The sequence below is a fragment of the Perognathus longimembris genome, chromosome 17, assembly GCF_023159225.1.
Source record: "Perognathus longimembris pacificus isolate PPM17 chromosome 17, ASM2315922v1, whole genome shotgun sequence".
Lineage (NCBI taxonomy): Eukaryota > Metazoa > Chordata > Mammalia > Rodentia > Heteromyidae > Perognathus > Perognathus longimembris.
Genome location: NC_063177.1, coordinates 50,441,695 through 50,459,663, shown reverse-complemented (window position 1 = coordinate 50,459,663; position 17,969 = coordinate 50,441,695). Strand labels below are relative to the sequence as shown.

Sequence of the window (17,969 nt, the reverse complement as noted above, 5' to 3'; positions counted from 1 at the left end):
CTGGAGCCAGGAATTGTCATCTGTCAGCTTAAAATGTACAACCGCCCCCCACCCCTCCCTTCCTCACGTTCCTTTCCCCCGTCCCCCCTCACTCTCCTTGCTTTCGTCATTCCTTTCCTTCCTCTGCTGGAGATGGAGCCCAGAGCCTTGGATGCGCTGGGTCCCGGCGTTAGCACTGGCCTGCCCCGGTATTGTTTTCTCACTCACTCTTCAAGCCATGTTTACTTGATTTGCATGAGCAAGTACAACGTGATTATCACAGGAAGAATTTCCTCCTTGTCATGTTTAGAATACAAAGAAATAGTCCAGGTCCACATTCCACTGCAGGTTCACAGTTGGGCTTCAGGTTGCGCAGCGGGCCTGGCCTTCGGTGCAGCCGCCCGGGTGAGGCCAGCCGCCCAGGCCTCCTGGGTCAAGGAGGATGAAGTTCCCGACTGAGCGTGCGCATGGCGTCCTGGGGTGGCAGGCGGCCCTGCCCCTCTTGGTGAGGGAGGGCTCAGTGTGAACGAAGGAAGCCCACCTCTGCCGGGAGGAGGGCTGGGGTTGGGAGGGATGGGGAGAAGCATGGAAGGGGTGACGTAGATCGAGATGCATTGCACTGATAAACTGGTAACTTCTTTGTACAACTACTTAGAGGGAATAAAAATAGTCTTTTAGGAAGCCCTCCCAGTCCGCGTCTCAGCTGCATGTCATTTGTCCCCATTAGGAAGAGATGTGACTGTGGGATCCTGATCACATTGAGACCTTCTGGCCCTAAGAAAGAACACACTCCGATATAAATCAAAATGGGAATTTTTTAAAGGAGAACGAGCTCTTGACACCCAGTGAACTGCCTTTTAGAGTCGTCTGTCTGTTTCTCTCTGGCTATATGGCCTCCCTTACTCCAGTCTGGCATAGCTACCCCTTATCACATGATTGGTCAGGTTCAGACCCCACACCTGAGTCATGTGATGCAAGAGGGAATCTGCTTGGCCTCTGAACTGGTCTCTGAGCCTCCAGATGACAGGAGTAGGGTCACATGTTATAGAGTTCCATGGGGCTCTGGGAGAAAAGGGACGCATCCCTGGCATTAGCCAGCGATCCATCCAGCACCCTGCTGCATTCTCCTACTGAAGCCTCACAACCCCCTGTGAAACGGGTCCTGAGTCAGGGAACTTCCAGCTGATGAGTGACCCAGTCAGAAAGTAAGCCTGGCAGTGTGGCTCCCAGAAGCTGTTTCTAGTCACTGCTCAGCGTTGATTGTCTTATGCAGTTCCGCCGTTGGGTGGTGGGTGTCTGTGCAATGGATGTTTGCTGAATGACTACCATGGGACCAGGAACTAGTAGTGCAGAGGTTCCCTGGTCTGGGTAGTTGGGAAGTAGAGCCTTTCCTGTCACGACAGCTTTCCTCTCTCTGGGCACTGATAGGTCACACTTGTAATCCTAGATACTCAGAAGGCTGAGATCTGAGGATCAAAGATAACCCAGGCAGACAAATCAGAGAGACTTCCTAATTACCTAGCAAAAAGCCAGGGGGAGAGGTGTGGACCGAGCGGTAGAGCTCCAGCCTTGAGCAGAAAAGGCTAAGGAAATACACAACACCCCGAGTTCCAGCCCCACTTGTGGCTGCTGCTTGCCCAGCCCTCCGGCCTGCACATTCTCAAGGCCTCTTTCCTGCTCTTCCTTTGTTCAGACAAGAGCGAGAATGGCGAGGCATACCAGAGGAAGAAGGTGGCGGCCGGCCTTCCAGAGGGCCCTGCTGCAGCCCTGGTGAACCCTCCGGGCAGCGCGGTGCAGCAGCCCGGCAGCGGCAGCTGGAGGAGAATCGTTCTGCTCATCCTGGCCATCACCATCCACAACGTACCAGGTGAGGCCTTGGCGCTGAGCTCCCAGCTCTCCGCGTGCAGGTAAAATCCCTTGGCAGCCTGGAAAGCGTGTGGACAGCGGCGACATGGATGGTTTTGGAGGTGTGGGGGAGAAGTTGGGGGGCAAGCTGTTCTTGACCTCATGTTTTGTTGGGCTACTCATTGTAGAGCAACCATGTCTCACTCGCTTGAACAACTCTCGAGATTTCTACCCAGGACTTCTCTTCTTCAGATAGTTGGTACCAGATTATGTGGAGTAGGATTTCATGACTTACATTATTGTTGTGTTCAAAGGTCTTTTTTTTATTGTAAAGGTGTGATGTACAGAGAGGTTACAGTTATTAAGTCAAGAAATGAGTACATTTCCTTTTGCACGGTGTCTCTGCCCTCACTCTCTCCCAGTCCCTCGCTCCTATCTCCACACATGAGTTGTATAGTTTACTCTCATCCTTGTGAGCCCCACTGCTGTATTTTTTTTCACCCTATTTCCCTTGTAGTTCTGTACCCTCTCCCCAATCCTTCTGAAGAGGTTCACTTGACTATCCCATACATAAGGAAAACAAGACAGAGCTATCAAAAAACTTATAAAAAAAAAACTTTAAAAACATTTTTAAAAGAGAAGGAAAAAAGTCTCTTGTTTCATATCTAGGCATTCCTTTCGATATGTATATTATTTTATATAAATATGAAGAGGCACTTAGGCAGTGCACCTTTTTGTTTTTCTACTAAGAGTCCCCTCTTTTGATCTCATTGTGTGTATCTAGAATCCTGTATAATGTATCATATCCTGGTGTATTTTAGGTCTAATTTCTACACATCAGAGAGAACATGTGCCATTTGTCTCTCTGAGCTTGGCTTACCTCACTTAACATAATTTGTTCCAGTTCCATCCGTTTCCCTGCAAATGACATTATTTTATCCTTTCTCATGGCTGTGTAAAAACCACAATTTTTGGTTCCACTCATCTATTGTGGGGTATCTGGGCTTTTTCCATACCTTGGCTATTGTGAATAGTGCCGCAATGAACATGGAGGTGCAGGTGTCTTTATCGTATCCTGGCTCATGATGTTCAGGGGAGATACCTAGGGATGGTGTGGCTGGGTCATAGGGAAGGTCTGTGTTTAGTTTTATGATGAATCTCCAGACAGCTGTGAGAGTCTGTACTCTAGTCCCAAACTGTTGTGCACTCAAGTCTGGACTGATGTCTACTTCCCACGGGGTGAGAGTCTGCCCTCGGGTCCTGGTCTGGCAGCTACTTCCTGTGGGGAGGGGGCTGGGTTCAGGCCTCTGGGGGGGTGTGAGCTTCGGAAGGGGTGGGCTCCCACAGGGCTGTGTGGGGAGATTGTCCCCACTCTCCTATGGCAGCAGCCAGGGCTGCGGAAGATGCAGAGTCCAACCAGTATCGGTCCCAGTGGGTGTTGGCACTTGTGGTTTTCTTGCTTGGGGTTGTGTCTTGATCTTCCGCAGAAAGCAGAAGGGGCCTCTTTGCCCTCTTCAAGTGTGGTGTCCCTTCTTAGGCAGGAGGGAGGGGTCTGGTTGCCACCATTGCTGGGCTCCTGTGAGGGGGCCCCACTCATAGTTTCTGGCATTGGTTTTGAGCTGACCAGCCACTCTGTGGAAGTTTTCTGTGTCTGGATGCAGGGTTTCGCGTTGCTGACCCATGTCGCAGTCTGTGCTGGTCCCTGCGCAGTTGTGGGACTGTCCTCACCTGTCGAATGCTTTCTTTTTAAGGATATTGAGTTCAGCCTTGTTTGACCCTCATATTTGACTTTAATCTGCTTCCTTTATGGGGCATCTTTTTAAAACATCCCTGCTTAGTGGATATTGTGGGGAACTTTGTGTTACATGATTGAATTGAATTGGCGGGGGGGAAAGACTTATTGATGTGTTTATTTAAAAACAGAACAACCATGCTGCTTTTAGAGCAATTAAAAGACCTACATAAGCAGAAAAATACTAAGTGGAGGAAGCTGCACTCCTCAGGGTACATTGTGAAATGCTAGCTCTGTCACTTACTAATGAGTTTGCCTCTGCAAATGGCTTGGCGTCCCTAAACCCTGGTCTTCTCATTGATGAAACTGCAGTAGTGGAACAACTGTCTTAGTCTGAGAATTACATGAAATGTATAATATGCATGCAGCTTTCGATACGGTGCTGGGGTCCTAGGAGCATTGAAAAATCGGGGCCGTTGTGAGTATGGTTAATGCGACTGTCTGCCTGCCCACCCATCGCTTCCTCACCGTCATTCTTAGCCATTCCCATCTACCTCTCACTGCTCTGGGGCCTGAGGGGTCACAGCTTTCTCAAGATTGTCCCTCCGTGATTGAGTCTCTGAGTTCTCACAGAGTTCATAGTGACTCCTCCTCGCGCTCTCCCTCTCCTCCTTCTCTCTTCCCTTTTCTCCCTCTCTCCGTCCCCCTCCCCTCTGTGCCAGTACTGGGCTTGAACTCAGGGCCTCAGTGTCTTGCTCAGCATTGTTATTGAAGGCTGGCACAAGGGTTATAGTTACATAAGTCACGTAAAGAGTACATTTCTTTTTGGACAATGTCATTCCTTCCCTCCCTATCTCCCTCCTATCCCCACTCACAAGATCGTTCATTTTCCACATAGTGTCTCATGAGCACCACTGCTGCATTTGTTCACCCTTTGTCCCAACTTTCCATGCCTCCTTGCTCTCCCAAAGACAGATAAATAAGACAAAGAGAAAAGGGAACAAAAACAGCAACAAAGAAAAAAACCTTATTTCCATCTCCTGGAGTTCATTTCAGTAAGCATTACTTTATATCAGATGCACATAGCATTGTGCCTTTCTGTTCTTCTCCTTAAAGTATCCTCCTTTGGTCTCACTGTGTATGAATGCCTAAAGACCTGAATAATTGGTTATGTCCCAGTATATTTTAGATCTAGCTTTCACATATGAGAAATCACATGCCATTTGTCTCTCTGAGCTTGGCTTACCTATCTTAGCATGATTTGCTCTAGGTCCATCCATTTCTCTACAAATGACATATTATTATTCTTTCTAATGGCTGTATAAAATTCCATTATGTGTAGGTATCACATTTTTTGGATCCACTCATCTATTGTAGGGTATCTGGGCTGTTTCCACAACTTGGCTATTGTGAATAATGCAGCAATGAACAATGTACAAGTGTCTTTATGGTATCCTGGCTTGTGATGTTCTGGGTAGATGCCCAGGAGTTAGGTATGGCTAGGTTCTAGGGAAGATCTATGCTTACTTTTTTTTGAGGAACCTCCAGACTGCTGGCCAGAGTGGTTGTATTAGTTTATGTTCCCACCAACAGTGCAATAGGGTTTCTTTTTACCCACATCCCTGCCAACATTTGTTATTGCTAAAATTCACAATGTTGGCCAATCTAACTGGCGTGAGATGGTATCTCAGAGTTGTTTTGATTTGCATTTCCTTTATGACCAGGGATGATGAGCATTTTCTCATGTTTCTTTGACATTCTTACCTCCTCTTCTCAGAAGTCTCTCCTTAGCTCCCTTATCCATTTACTGATTGGTTTATTAAGTTTGGGAGGGGTTAATTAATTAAGCTCCTTGTATAGTTTAAATATCAGGCCTTTGCCTGTTCTATTGTTGGTGAAGATCTTCTCCCAGGCTGCTGGCTGGCTTTCTGCCTTAGTACCTGTGTCCTTTGCTGTATAGAAACGTTTCAGTTTGATGTGATCCCACTTTCCAAATCTCTTTCCTATCTGCTGTGCCCCTGGAACTCTTTTCAAAAAGTTTCTGCTCATACCTATGAGTTCCAGTGTTTTTCCTTCTCCCTACAATGCATCTTGGTCAATGTCACCCTTCCATCATTCTCTCCTCCCCATCTCTCCCAACCCCACCGACCCCCTCCGGAGCAGCATGACCCTTCATTGTTCCAGCCCTAGTCCTAGCCATTTCTATCTAGTGACCGTAGATAGTCTTGTTACCCTACAATTCCTATTGGCCTCTGTCTCTCTGTCTTCCATTTCCCTCCACCCCTGCCCACGTTTCCTTGGTTGGATCCTAAAACTTCTCACTGCGTGTGTTTTGAAACAAAGTCTTGTGTGGGACCCCAGTGCATCCAGAGGGATGAAGTGGGTTTTCCACGGGAGGAGGCTGGGGCCACGCTCACCTCATCGTCTTATGAAGCCCATCGGAAGACCAAGGGCTCCACTGTCATTTCCAACCTGTGCAAGGCTTATGGTTGGGGAAGAGAGGTCACTGACGCCATCTTTTCAGTCATTATGGAATCGTCCTACCATTCAAGACCTTCTTCTCTCTTTTTGTTTCTTTTCTTTTCTTTTCTTTTCCTTCCTTCCTTCCTTCCTTCCTTCCTTCCTTCCTTCCTTCCTTCCTTTCTTTCTTCCTTCCGTCCTTCCTTTCTTTCTTTCTTTTTTTTTTTTTTTGCCAGTCCTGGGCTTGAACTGACCAGTGGGCTTGGATCCAGGTTTGTTGAAGTATGTCATGATGACTCTTGGTTTCCTTGAAGAGCACAAAATTGTCCTCAGAGTCCGATTTCCCAGGAGTGGCCTTGGGGTCCCAGCTCTCCCACAGTGGACGCTTGCCATGCGCAGCACACCTGTGCCGCCCTTCCATAGTCCAGGTGCACAGTTGGCATCGTTGCCTGGATCGTTTGACACAGGGCCAGGCAGAGGCAGAGCCCACTCTACATAGTGCTTGCTGACCCCACTGAGAGCTTGGAAGAAGGCCAGAAACACGAGGGTTACAGGAAGACTGCAACCTGTGGCGCCTGCACCGGCATGGGTTTGGGGACCACTTCTTCCCTGCAGGGGACCCTCCACTGGGGCTTTGGGTTTTCCAGTTCTCAAATTCAAGTACGTCTTGAGATGAGGAAGTAACAGTCACTGATTGCTAGAGAACAACTGGCTGGCCTGGATTCATAGGTTGGAAGGAAAGTTTCTTTCCTTAGCTTTGCCCTTTGTTAATTACATGTTAATGTGTCTTCTAGGTCCCTGGGTTCTCTTTGTACTAAAACAAATGGAGACCGGTGGTCTCTTGTCAGTCACATTGCAGTAAGGTGAGATATCAGCCAACAGAATAATGATAAGTGAACTCTGGATCCTATTAGAAGTCCATTGGGCAGTGGAAGGGGTTACAGGGTCAGATGGACCCAGCAGATGCCCCTCTTGCATTTGAGTCAGTCTCACAAGTCCTTGGCAAAAAGTGAATGGTCCAAGCAAAGAGGATCGCCATGCAAAGGTCATGAGGTCAGGCACTACCAAGGGGTGGCCAGGAGTCCGTTGTGTCTGCAGCAGTGAGAACAAGAAGTGCGTAGGCTAGGCCAGGGCGTTAGGCGAGTCTAGCTGGGAGGCTGTCCCCTGTGAGTGATAATCCCCTGCGGGGTTTTGGGCTGGACTGAGCTGGGCTTAGGAAGGGGAAGCTGGGAAGGGAGGAGACCTGTGTGCCGACCAGGTGGAAGGGGCTGGAAGGCAGGAAAGGGCCCCATTCTGGGTCTCCTGAAGCCCCCAGAGTGGCTTATTCTTCCAGGTCCCAGTTTCTACCTCAGACAGGACAGACATGAGCAGTATCTCGCCTCTGATGGGAGCCCTCGTGTCTGCTTGTAGCTGGCTTGCCTTTGGAAAGAACCCTCCTTTAACACTGTGCTTTATAGTTTATTAAAATTTTAACGAGAATATTGACATTCCCTGAGATTCTGGGCTTTATGACTAAATGGATAATTGGCTTTTGAAGTGTTTGGTCTTTGCTGGTTCGATTTTGTAAGTCCTGCAATGCCATTTTGTTTAAAAAAAAAAAAAGTTTTGGTATTTCCCCCCCCGCCCTGTGTAATGTAAAAGGAAGTCTGCTGGAGGATGACTCCTGGAAGTTTCTGGAGGTCAGGGCTCTTGGATGTCTGTGTGTGTGAGTTCACACGAGTCCTCCAGCCTCCGTGGCTCCCAGTCCTCTTCTTTAAGACTCTGAGGAAGTGTGGGCCTTGTCAGTCACTTTCCATCACTGTGACAAAATGCCTGGGAGAATCCAGCTTGAGGGAGGAAGCGTACTTTGGCTCAGGGTTTCAGAGGTTTCAGTCAGGTGGCTCCAATGCTTGGGGCCTGAGCAGAGGCAGATTATCAAAGCACCAGGAGTGGGTGGTTGAAGGAGGCTGCCCACCTCCTGGCAGCCAGCCAATTGCAGGGGTTAGGGGCAGAGAGGAGGGGGGAGGGGACAGAGAGAGAAAGGGTCAGGGGACAAGAGGCACCCTTTGAAGCTGTGTGGCCAGTGACCCACTTCCCTCCACCGGGCCCCACTGTATACTGTATAAGCCCATTCACCTGTGAAATTCGCAGCGGATTAATCCATCGATGAAGTTACTGCTGTCAGGAGTCTCAGTAGTGCCCTCAGCTAGGGATCGAGCCATCACCACATGAACCTGACTAGGGGACACTTCAGCCCCAAGCCACGACAGGGCCTTTCATAACACCATGCGCATCTGCTTTAGTCCTTCTAGCCTGATACAGCGGAATACCGTAGACCCGGCCATCTACAAGCCACAGGCGTTTTACTTCTGGAAGTGCTGGGAGCTGGAATTCCAAGATGAGGACGAGCGACCTGGCTCTGCTCGGTCCTCTTCAGGCTGCAGACAGCTACCTTCTCACCATGCTGTCGCGTGGAACGGAGCAGCTGAACTCTCTGGGGCGGATTTTTTTTATAATGATACAAATTCCACTCCCCAGGGCTCCACCCTCCTGACCTAAACAAGACATCTAATAGTAGCACTTGGGTTTGGTGGCGATCGAAGAACCGGCATGGGGGGCAGGGGGGCGCATAGCAACACAGCATCTGGCAGACATGGCCCTAGAGCAGGAAGGAACCCCACATTAGAGGAAGACACTGTAGAGTTGCAAGCAGGCTAGCTCAGGGAGGCAGGGTCATGACAGGAGGGGGCCGGTACACAGAACCCCGCAGACACATGCACTTCTACCCCTAGCCTCTCCCTGCATGAGTCCGTGCAGGGCGCTTGGGCACCTGCTGGAGTCTATTGGAAAACAATGTGCAGAAGAAAGGGTGCTTTTCTAAGAAAATCACCCCCAGACAGTAGCCTCTTAAAAGCACAGTGATGTCTGCTAACGCTCTCCGTGTAGTACCATGCAGACACAAGGGCTTTGTGCCTTCCTGAGATTCTTGGGCTTTAGAAAACAAGCTCCCTTTGTATGGCTAAGTGGAATTTAAAGTCAACCAGCAATTGAGCTCCAGCTAATCTCTTTTCATGAGTAGTCATTGGTCTCAGCAGTGAACGGTGCAGTCGTGTGTGTGTGTGTGTGTGTGTGTGTGTGTGTGTGTGTGTGTGAATGTTAAATTTAAGCCTGAAGGGACTAAAGGGGTTATCTCACCCTCAAGCCACTCTAGCTGAAAACGGAGGGGGTTGTATTAATAATCGCCATGGCTCCTCCCACTTCTCACATGGGCTGATCCTGTGAAGAAAAATAGAAACGCTACCTTAGCAATCTCATTTTCTTTGCTTTGTCTTAAAAAATGCTGGAGACTGAATCCAGAGCCTTACCCATTTTAAGCCTACGCTACCACTGAGCCACACCCCCAGCAACTCAATCTCATTTACTTCACACAGCTAACCACTCCTCCTCTGTGACACTTGGCTGTTCCCCTATCTTCTGTTAGGATAGATATCTCTCCAATCTGCAATTATTTACATAGCCTGCAGGTATTTGTTTCCCCTGCTTCTTGCAAGATGGTCACTTCCATATTCTCTTTTGTGTCCAGGGTCACCATACATATGGAAGCTCCATTGCAGTTCATACGTAGTATATTCCTGATCACCCAACAGGTCATAAGTAGGCACGTATGTGATTTCCCGCAACGACGGGTCATATGTAGTATGTACCCTGTTGTCCACAGTGACAGGTCCTGTGTAATATGTATCCCATCACCCGCAAGCACAGGTTATCTGTAGTATGGATTTGGTCACTGGCAATGAACAATGTGTTTGATAGTCACCTTCCATTCTGAGAGAAGACCAGCCATTCCACACCAGGCTCCTAGTTCTCTTTCCGTGGGCCCAGGGCGCCTTTGACTTGTTTGAGTCATGGTGGCCTGTGTGAGTCATGGTGACCCGTGGCAGGCACTTGCTCTCCTTCGTGTTTGAGCTTATGTGTTAAAGAGCCACAGAAGAAGAGCTTGGGTGGATTGCGTGCTTTTCATTTTTCTCGCAGTCAAGAGCCAGGTTCATTTTGCTGGTTGCTGCTATGACAGTAGCAGGCCCAGGGGCCACTGTTTTCATCTCCAGAACAGCATGACGGTTGATTTTAATTACTTAGCTTGTCATCGCTGATGGTTTCTAATAATGGCTTCAGAAGGAATGCTGGAGGCCTTAGTCAGAAGTGGTTTTTGTTTCTGGAAATAAAAGCACAGATTTAGACACCAAAATATTAACAGTGGTTGGTTATTCCTGCATTTTGGGATTATGACTAATTTTTGTTTTCTTCATGTTTTATGAGATTTGTGGCTCTATTTTCCTGTAATAAATGCTTCCTACTTGTGATCAGGTTTTTTATAAATGGGGAAAGGGCCATATGCACTTACCCTAGAGAGCCTGCTTAGCAGTAAGAGGCCCTGAGTTCTATCCCAGTGTCACAAAATGTTGCCAGTATGAAGAAGGACATACTAGGTCTTCGTGTTCCTCAAACAAAGACTGAGGAGAACTTTTTGTTATTAAATATGGACCTTCTTAGGTATTGGCACTTAAACTCGGGGGTTTGGTCTCTGCTTGGCTTACATCCTCAAGGCTGGTGCTCTACCACTAGAGCCATACCTCCAGTTTTGCTGGTAGATTGGATTCTTCTACTTCATATTCTGCTTCCAGAAACTGTGCAGCATTCTGAATAATTGGCAGTCTTGGCTCAGCCAATGAAGAAGCAGAGAGCCATACAATGCCACACATTATTGACAAGAATAAAGCACATTCATACTATGAAGGGCTACCACTTACTGGGTCTAGATATAGACCTGATAAAGAGTTCCATAAATAATATTTAATACTTGCAACCCTGGTTTACATTTTAGATACCTGGAGGATCAAGGATGGTGCACAAGGCCACATGACCAGTTACATCAGGTGTTTCAGGGCTCAGTCTAGTCTAATGTACATCCTCTTTCTGCCTCTTGTTCTGGGAACTCTGTATTTCTTTGCTTCTGGTACATCGCCGTGTTTCTCAGAGTTGGTGTGGGGACGATTTCTTGCCTTTTTCGGCTTGCCACATGAAAAGTCAGTGCCTGGTGTGTTTACAGGGTTCTCACTCCAGATGCCCGGCCCAGTTCAGCTGAAGACTTGGGCAGGCACCCTGGGTGGGAAGCTTTAGCCATACCAGGGCTGCCACTGTGGGTGCTCTGCCGAGGGGTGCAGTGAGCACCCATGAAGTGAGACCCACACACGTCATCATCACCAGGTGAGGACAGTCCAGGACTTACACAGTTCATCAGGCCCGGGGCTGGGACAAGCACAAACATCACATCAGAAGGGCCAGGGCTCGGAGCCTGTAGCCATCAAATACCTCACTAGCTAGGTAACCTTCAGTAAAAGCCTGGGAGCCTCAGTCTTCCCAGCTGTCACGGGACGTAACGTCTTACCTTGCAGTTAGCCATGAAGAGATCTGACAAATACTTGTGCTACCTGCTATTAAGGTAGAGCAAGGCAGGACCTGGCAAGCTGAAACTCCCTCCCACAGTCCTTTCCCCCACCCCTCACATCCTTCTCCTCTTGTCTGAACTTGCTCTTTCCTTCTAATCATGGTTGACCCTAAGTGGGGACATCCCAGAGAACTCTAATTGTCATTGCCAACAGGTTATTCGAAGGCACAGTAGGTGATTCTCATTTACTCTAGGAGTTTGAAAACACTGTAATATTCTCCTTTAATTATCTGTATCTCAGTGGAAAGCCTGACACGATAATTAGCACGGGCTCATGCATGGGATGACATTCTGCTCAACATACCGTGTGCTCTGGGTGTGCATCACGGCAGAAGCTGGGCACACATCTCTGAATTATGCGTTGGATAGGAGCATGCAAACCACAAAAACGGGCAGGGGAGCAGATCCCAAAGCTCCTGGATCACCGTACCTGGGGCAGGGCAACTGTAGATCTCTTCCGTCCCCAGCCTGTGGGCTGCAGACACACTCGGGGCCAGAGTCTTCTGGCCTTTAGATTTAGAAAGCCAGCAAGCCAGAGTCACAGCCCAAGGCTGCACTTGGCTCTACGTTAAAATCAGGACTGTGTTGTGATGTCATCCTCCTACCTCATGTTCTGCTTCCAGAAACTATAGCCGTAGTTGCAGGTATTTCCATTACTGTTTCCTTAGCAGAGTCTAGTAGGGAAGGCAGAGGCCCCTGGCTAGCTACCAGCCTGTTCTCCTCAGTGGAAGCTGGACCACAGCACTGACCTACCTCCCTTACTCCAAGATTGACAGTTATGGCAGGCTTGGCACTTCCATCTAGATTTCAGCCCTACTGCTGCTCTTCAGCCCAGTGGCCCCACCACAGGTGAGGCTACAGTGAGGTCCACATGTGGCCTGCTTTTGAGGAGCCACATGGAGGACAGGCCTCCTGCCTTTATTTCTTCAAGGCAAAGGCGTCATTGTCAGAGGCCTCCATGACCCCCCCCCCCCCCCACACACACACACACAGGCTCAGAGATGGGCTTTGACAGGAGCTTACTTTGTTTCTGCATCACTGGGAAGGGCATGGTAGCTTGTCTCAAAATTTGGGTTGTGATATCCAGGTGCTGGTGGCTCATGCCTGTAATTTAGAGATCTGAGGACAGGCTCAGAGCCAGCCCAGGCAGGAAAGTCTATGACCCTTATATTTCCAATTAACCACCAAAAGGCCAGAAGTAGAGCTGCGGCTCAGTGGTAGAACACCAGCCTCGAGTGAAAAAGCTAAGAGACAGTGCCCAGGCTCGAAGTTGAAGCCCTGGAGCAGCAGAAAAATCAAAACAAAACAAAAATTGGAGTTACGAAAAGTGCCCAGCACCTTTGCTAGCAGGAAAGTCTACATAAGGACCACCTCCTCTGCCACAAGTTCCCTGTGTCCCCTGTCAAGATGACCTGATTTGTTCCAAAGCCATAGCAAATAACACACTTAATCAATTGATAACATTTGAGGGACATGCTGTATAATAGTCCCTGCTGATTCATATTCATGTATGCTAATTTTAGTCCCTATTAATTATGCATTTAATACCTTCCCATTTATTCTGTTTTGTCTCTGTTCCTTTGAGAGCTTTTATGGTGTGGGGTTGAAAATAATTAAAATGTTACTTGTGTTTTACAAATAACAATTAACCGAGGATGGGTTCTGAAATGGAAATGCCATTTTCTTTTCCTTTTGCTGATTAAAAAACATAAGTGAGAGTGACATTTCAGCATAGTTGGAGGTCTACCCCTTGCTTTGTCACGTGGCTCACCCTTTAGGGTAGCAGTTGCTGTGTCATGACTTGAACAACTTGTACTGCTTCCGGCTGCCATGTTTGTGTGGGTGTGGAGTGAGGTTCAGAGGCATGAGCTCAGATTGGGGTGAGGGGAGGTGGGAGAGGAAAGGAAAAGCTGGGTCCCTCCTCACAGAATAGACAAGGGGAAGTGATAAGGTCTGCGGAACCAAGCCCTTGGGGGTGCTTGGGAGTCCAGGCTCTCGCCAACAGCTGGCTTTCCAAACAATGTCACCAGCCTTCCTGTGGCTCTACTCTTCAACCACATGACCTGTTGGTTTGGGCATATTACCTGCCCAAAGTGTTTGACTCACCTTCTTGTTCACACTTTCACACTCTTATCCTAATCAGTTGTAGTTTGTATCCACCCATGCAGACGGATGTAGTTATCAGGAGCATACATGTGGATTCCATTTCTTTCCTTCTTAGCCAAAGTTTGTCATGTTACAATGTCCTGCATGTTACCAGAGCCTAACCCCTCTTGTTCTTGCAACCTCCTCCTTTTCTCCACTACTGCTTGTCTTCCAGAAGCCTCTGAGAAGTGTGCCAACCCACCCCCCACGGCTCAAACTTTGATTCTTCTTCTGGCTTTGGTGATACAGATGTTGTAAAGAGATGGTCATGGAATTTAAGTGAGGGCTTCCCAAATGGATCCAGTGACTTCTCTTTTAACAGTTCTCTCCAGAGATAGCAACAAGGGGAAGAATCGCAAATAGATCCATTTTGTAGATGAACTACCCCCTTCCAAAATCTAATTAACTCAAAGTTCATGGATTACATAAAATCAGGAAATTGAATTACGACAATTGAGACCATCCAAATTCCCCCATTACCAGTGATTACATCTGTGTTTGGACCCAGTCCCTGCAGTTTCTGGCTTCTTTTGAAAATAAGCTGATTGTATATGAGAAGGGCTCTGAGCTGAGAGTCCCAGATTCGTGGAGGAAAGGGAGATCTTCCACTGTGCCTCCCACATCATAGGCACAGAGAGGGAAAACAGGGTCACAGACAGGAGCTTGCTTGAGAAATGAAGGTATGAGGGGAATGGAAGCCTTTCTGATTGGTAGGTACAGCAGTGTGAAAGCAGCATACTGATTCCTTCCATTTCCAAATTCTATCTCCTTGAGCTGAAGAGCTCTGTGTTTCCCGGCTCCGATGAATGGTGTCCTTTCCAGAGAGTTCATACATTTATCCCTCTTCCCGTATATGTGCAGAAATTCTTCCTGGTTCTGAGATGTTAGGGAAGAGGCTGGGGCATGCACGGTGATGGGAGAAAAAAAAAATCAATCTCTGAATCCTGTTTCCAGTGCTAACTGAGGCCTTAAATGTCAACACTATAATGCAGGTGTTTTCTCTCCTATTAATCAAACACTTGTCTCCGAGCTTAGCCATTTGTTTCCAAAATCAGTCACCGGGACAGTGACATCTTGGCTTTCCTTCCATGCCCTGTTCTCTAGGGTCAGTCTTCCCTCTCCCCTGACCCCCTCTAGGGTGATGTGGGACTTTTCTGATACGATCCCATGTGAGGGGTAAGTCAGATGAAGGCTGAGTCACGGCCCCCCTCTAGAGGACAGAAGAATAAGCCAACAGGACAGACTGTAAAGGTAGTTTCAGTCCCTAAGGAGCTTGGGGAGGTTGAAGGAAGTCTGGGAGGGCATCTGGGGCCATGCATCTCTTTTTGTGGGCCCTTGTTTGCCTGGTGAGGCACCAGTGGATCCCTGCCCTGATTTGCTCTACCCTAGAGGACTCAGGGTAAGCACTGGGTTTTACCTCCTGGTAATTCTGAAGAGTGCCCTGTTGCTTAGAGACAAGGATGGTGCCTGCGGTGAAGATAAGGTTGTCAAGGAAACCAAGCCACAAATTCCCTTGTTTTTCTTCAGGTTGCTGGACTGAAGAGTAAAGGATTTTTGCTCTGACAGCTGGAGGAAAGTCTCTTCCTTTCTCTGTGTGTGTTTACGAGTTGATGGGGTGTTTAAGACACAGCTGAGTTGGTACCCAAGTTGACAAACAGGATGTTGGGCTTTGCAGTGTTCTTTCTTTTATGGTTGTTGTTGCGCCATCACTGGGGCTTGAACTCAGACCTGGGCACTTTCCCTTAGCTTTTTCACTCAAGGCTGGCACTCTACTATGTTAAACCATGGCTCTACTTTCTTCTGGCTCTTTTGGTAGTTCATTGAAGATAAGAGTCTCCCAGATTGGCTTCCAACCTTGATCCTCAGATCTCAGTCTCCTGGGTAGCTAAGATTATAGATGTAGTACTTGGCCAGGATCAGAATTGACTTTTCTTAGAGGTGGAGAACTTAGTACCCAACCATTCTGCAGGACAACTCTGCCTTATTGCAGCCTGCATTTTCGTCTAGTGTTCCCTCTTTTCTCTTTTGTTGGAGTTAGGATTTAGAGTGCCACGGCCGCCTACTTCCTGCCCTCTATTCTCCATCACTTAGGTATTTTCAGATCATGGTAGTAACACACTGAGGTATCCTCGCCTTCACCTCTGGAGTTTGTGAATCAGACAAAGAAAAACCAGAACTCCCCCAAACCCTTTAAGGCCTCATCTTCAGGGATTGTGGAAATTTTGAAGTTGTCTGGTAAAAGTTGACAGGAAAATAAGTAATGGTGAGACATAGCACATGTGTGAAACTGAAGAAAAGGAGGCAGTAAAGTAGGGGGTCAGTTCAATGCCCTCTTCTTTGCCCAGCTCTGATCTGCTGCCAGCCAGTCAATCAAGGAGAAAAGGAAAAATAGGAGTGGTCATTAATCAAGGCATTGATACTGGGGCCTCAAGATAAAGATACCTGGCTATTGGGACCTAACACAGGGGCTTCTCCGTTGAGGACGTGAAAGGAGCTACTGTCTGCTCTGGCCGTTGTGTGCACGGACGGAGGACTCGGAGGGAGAGGGGCTGTTGCCAGGAGTAGACCCCAAGTGCTCCCATTCACCAGGTGCACAATGAAGGGTTTTTTAGCAGAGATGGCCATTTTAGTTCCTGATGCTGGATGTGCATGTGAGTGTGCATACATATGGTATTGCACACGTATGGATATGTGACATGTGCATATGTCCTTGCAGTATGTGTATTGTGTGTATATATATATACATGTATATACAAAGTGTGCGTGTGTTTATATGCACATGTAGTGAGTTTACATATGGTGTGTATGTGTGTGCATGCACGCATCTAACCCCCATGCCCTTATACAGTTCCCTAGCTGTCTCTCCTTCTTTCTCCTCCACCACTTGTTCCTTGTGAATAGCACTACAGGTTTCCTGAGGCCCTCCAGCTGCTCCTGACCTGCATGGGTCTGTACCCAGCTGACTTCCCTGAGTACAGATGCCCATGAGTAGCTGGTCAAGCTTAGTGCCCGTTTTCCTCAATTTCCGTGACGAACGTGCCATGTTATATTATGTGCAGTGTTTATAATCTGCCTGGATTATATGGGCTCCTTCCTTAATCTCTTCTAAAAGGTTTCTCCTATTTTCGAGATTAGTATACTTCTGGTTTCCTTAGAAGAAGCAGATTTCAAAGGCTTTCAAGAATATGTGGCTAATACAGAAAAGAGAATTTTTATTATCTTTCTTGTGCTTTAATTTTAAGTTATTGAGAACAGCTTTAGCACTAGAAGATCATTTCTGCGGGCGCTGGTGGCTCATGCCTGTAATTCTAGCTACTCAGGTAGCTGAGATCTGAGGATCAGCAGCCCAGGCAGAAAAGTCCCTGTGAGATTCTTACCTCCAGTTAACCACTCAAAAACTGGTAGTGGAGCTGTGGCTCAAAGTGGTAGAGCTCGAGCCTTGAGCAAAAACTCTGGGACAGCACCCAGGCCTTGAGTTCAAGCCCATGTCACATGCTTGTGCTCTCGTGCTCTCGTGCTCTCGTGCTCTCTCTCTCTCTCTCTCTCTCTCCTCTCCCCCATCCCTCTCCTTCTCCCTCTCCCTCTCTCCCTTCCTCTTTTCTTTCCTCCCTCTCTCCCTCCCCCCCACAGACAATTTCTAAGAATAGAGACCTTTTTTTCTTGCTTTCCTTGTCCAGAATCTCATACATTTATTACCAAGTTCAAGGATCTTATTCTAGATGTTTTCCATAGGTTTCCACTCAGCAAAACCAGTGCCCATTTTCCTGAGTGCTAGAACATGGTTAATGATGACTGCAGGAAGGCAAAACACTGTCAGTGTAGTCAAAACAGTGCTCACGTAGCATTAGTAATGCTGGACGTTTCTGGGTTTTGTGATTAGCATTTCCTATCTGCCTCTCAGTCCCCTCAGGTGCCCCCTGTGGGGAGGCTGAGATGGGGTTTAATGAAAAAGAAAAAGGTATCTGCTCTCCAGTGGTGACTTTGAGAAAGGAAGTAATGAGAGTGGAAATGAAGTTCAGGAAGCGTCTTAGTGGCTTGGAGGGAGGAGGGTCGGGGAGGTCTGCTACAGACTGTGACATCTCTTGTCACTTTAAAGGCTGCAGGGTTTGTGCTTGGCTGCTGCGGTTTTATCCTAAAACCTGCTTCCAGGTCGTCTGGGTAGAAGACACGGAGAGGGGACTGTGTCTCAAGATCAAAGTTGAGTGACTTAGAAGCTCTTCTCTTTAGCTGTGACCATAACACAAGTGCTTTGCTTCCATGGAAACATCGTTCAGGGTTCTGAAAGCTGGAAATTTGCCTAGTGGCAAGAGTGCTCACCTCGCA

General features: G+C 47.9%; 1 protein-coding gene across 2 annotated transcripts in view; it reads left to right on the top strand.

Annotated features, from left to right (window-relative positions):
* Positions 1-17,969, top strand: part of Slc39a11 (solute carrier family 39 member 11) — a 246,500-nt gene that overhangs the window by 144,716 nt on the left and 83,815 nt on the right. For both annotated transcript variants that reach the window (XM_048366585.1, XM_048366584.1), the window contains exon 6: positions 1,673-1,846. In XM_048366585.1, the coding sequence (XP_048222542.1) occupies positions 1,673-1,846 (174 nt within the window). The remainder of the gene's footprint in view (positions 1-1,672; positions 1,847-17,969) is intronic.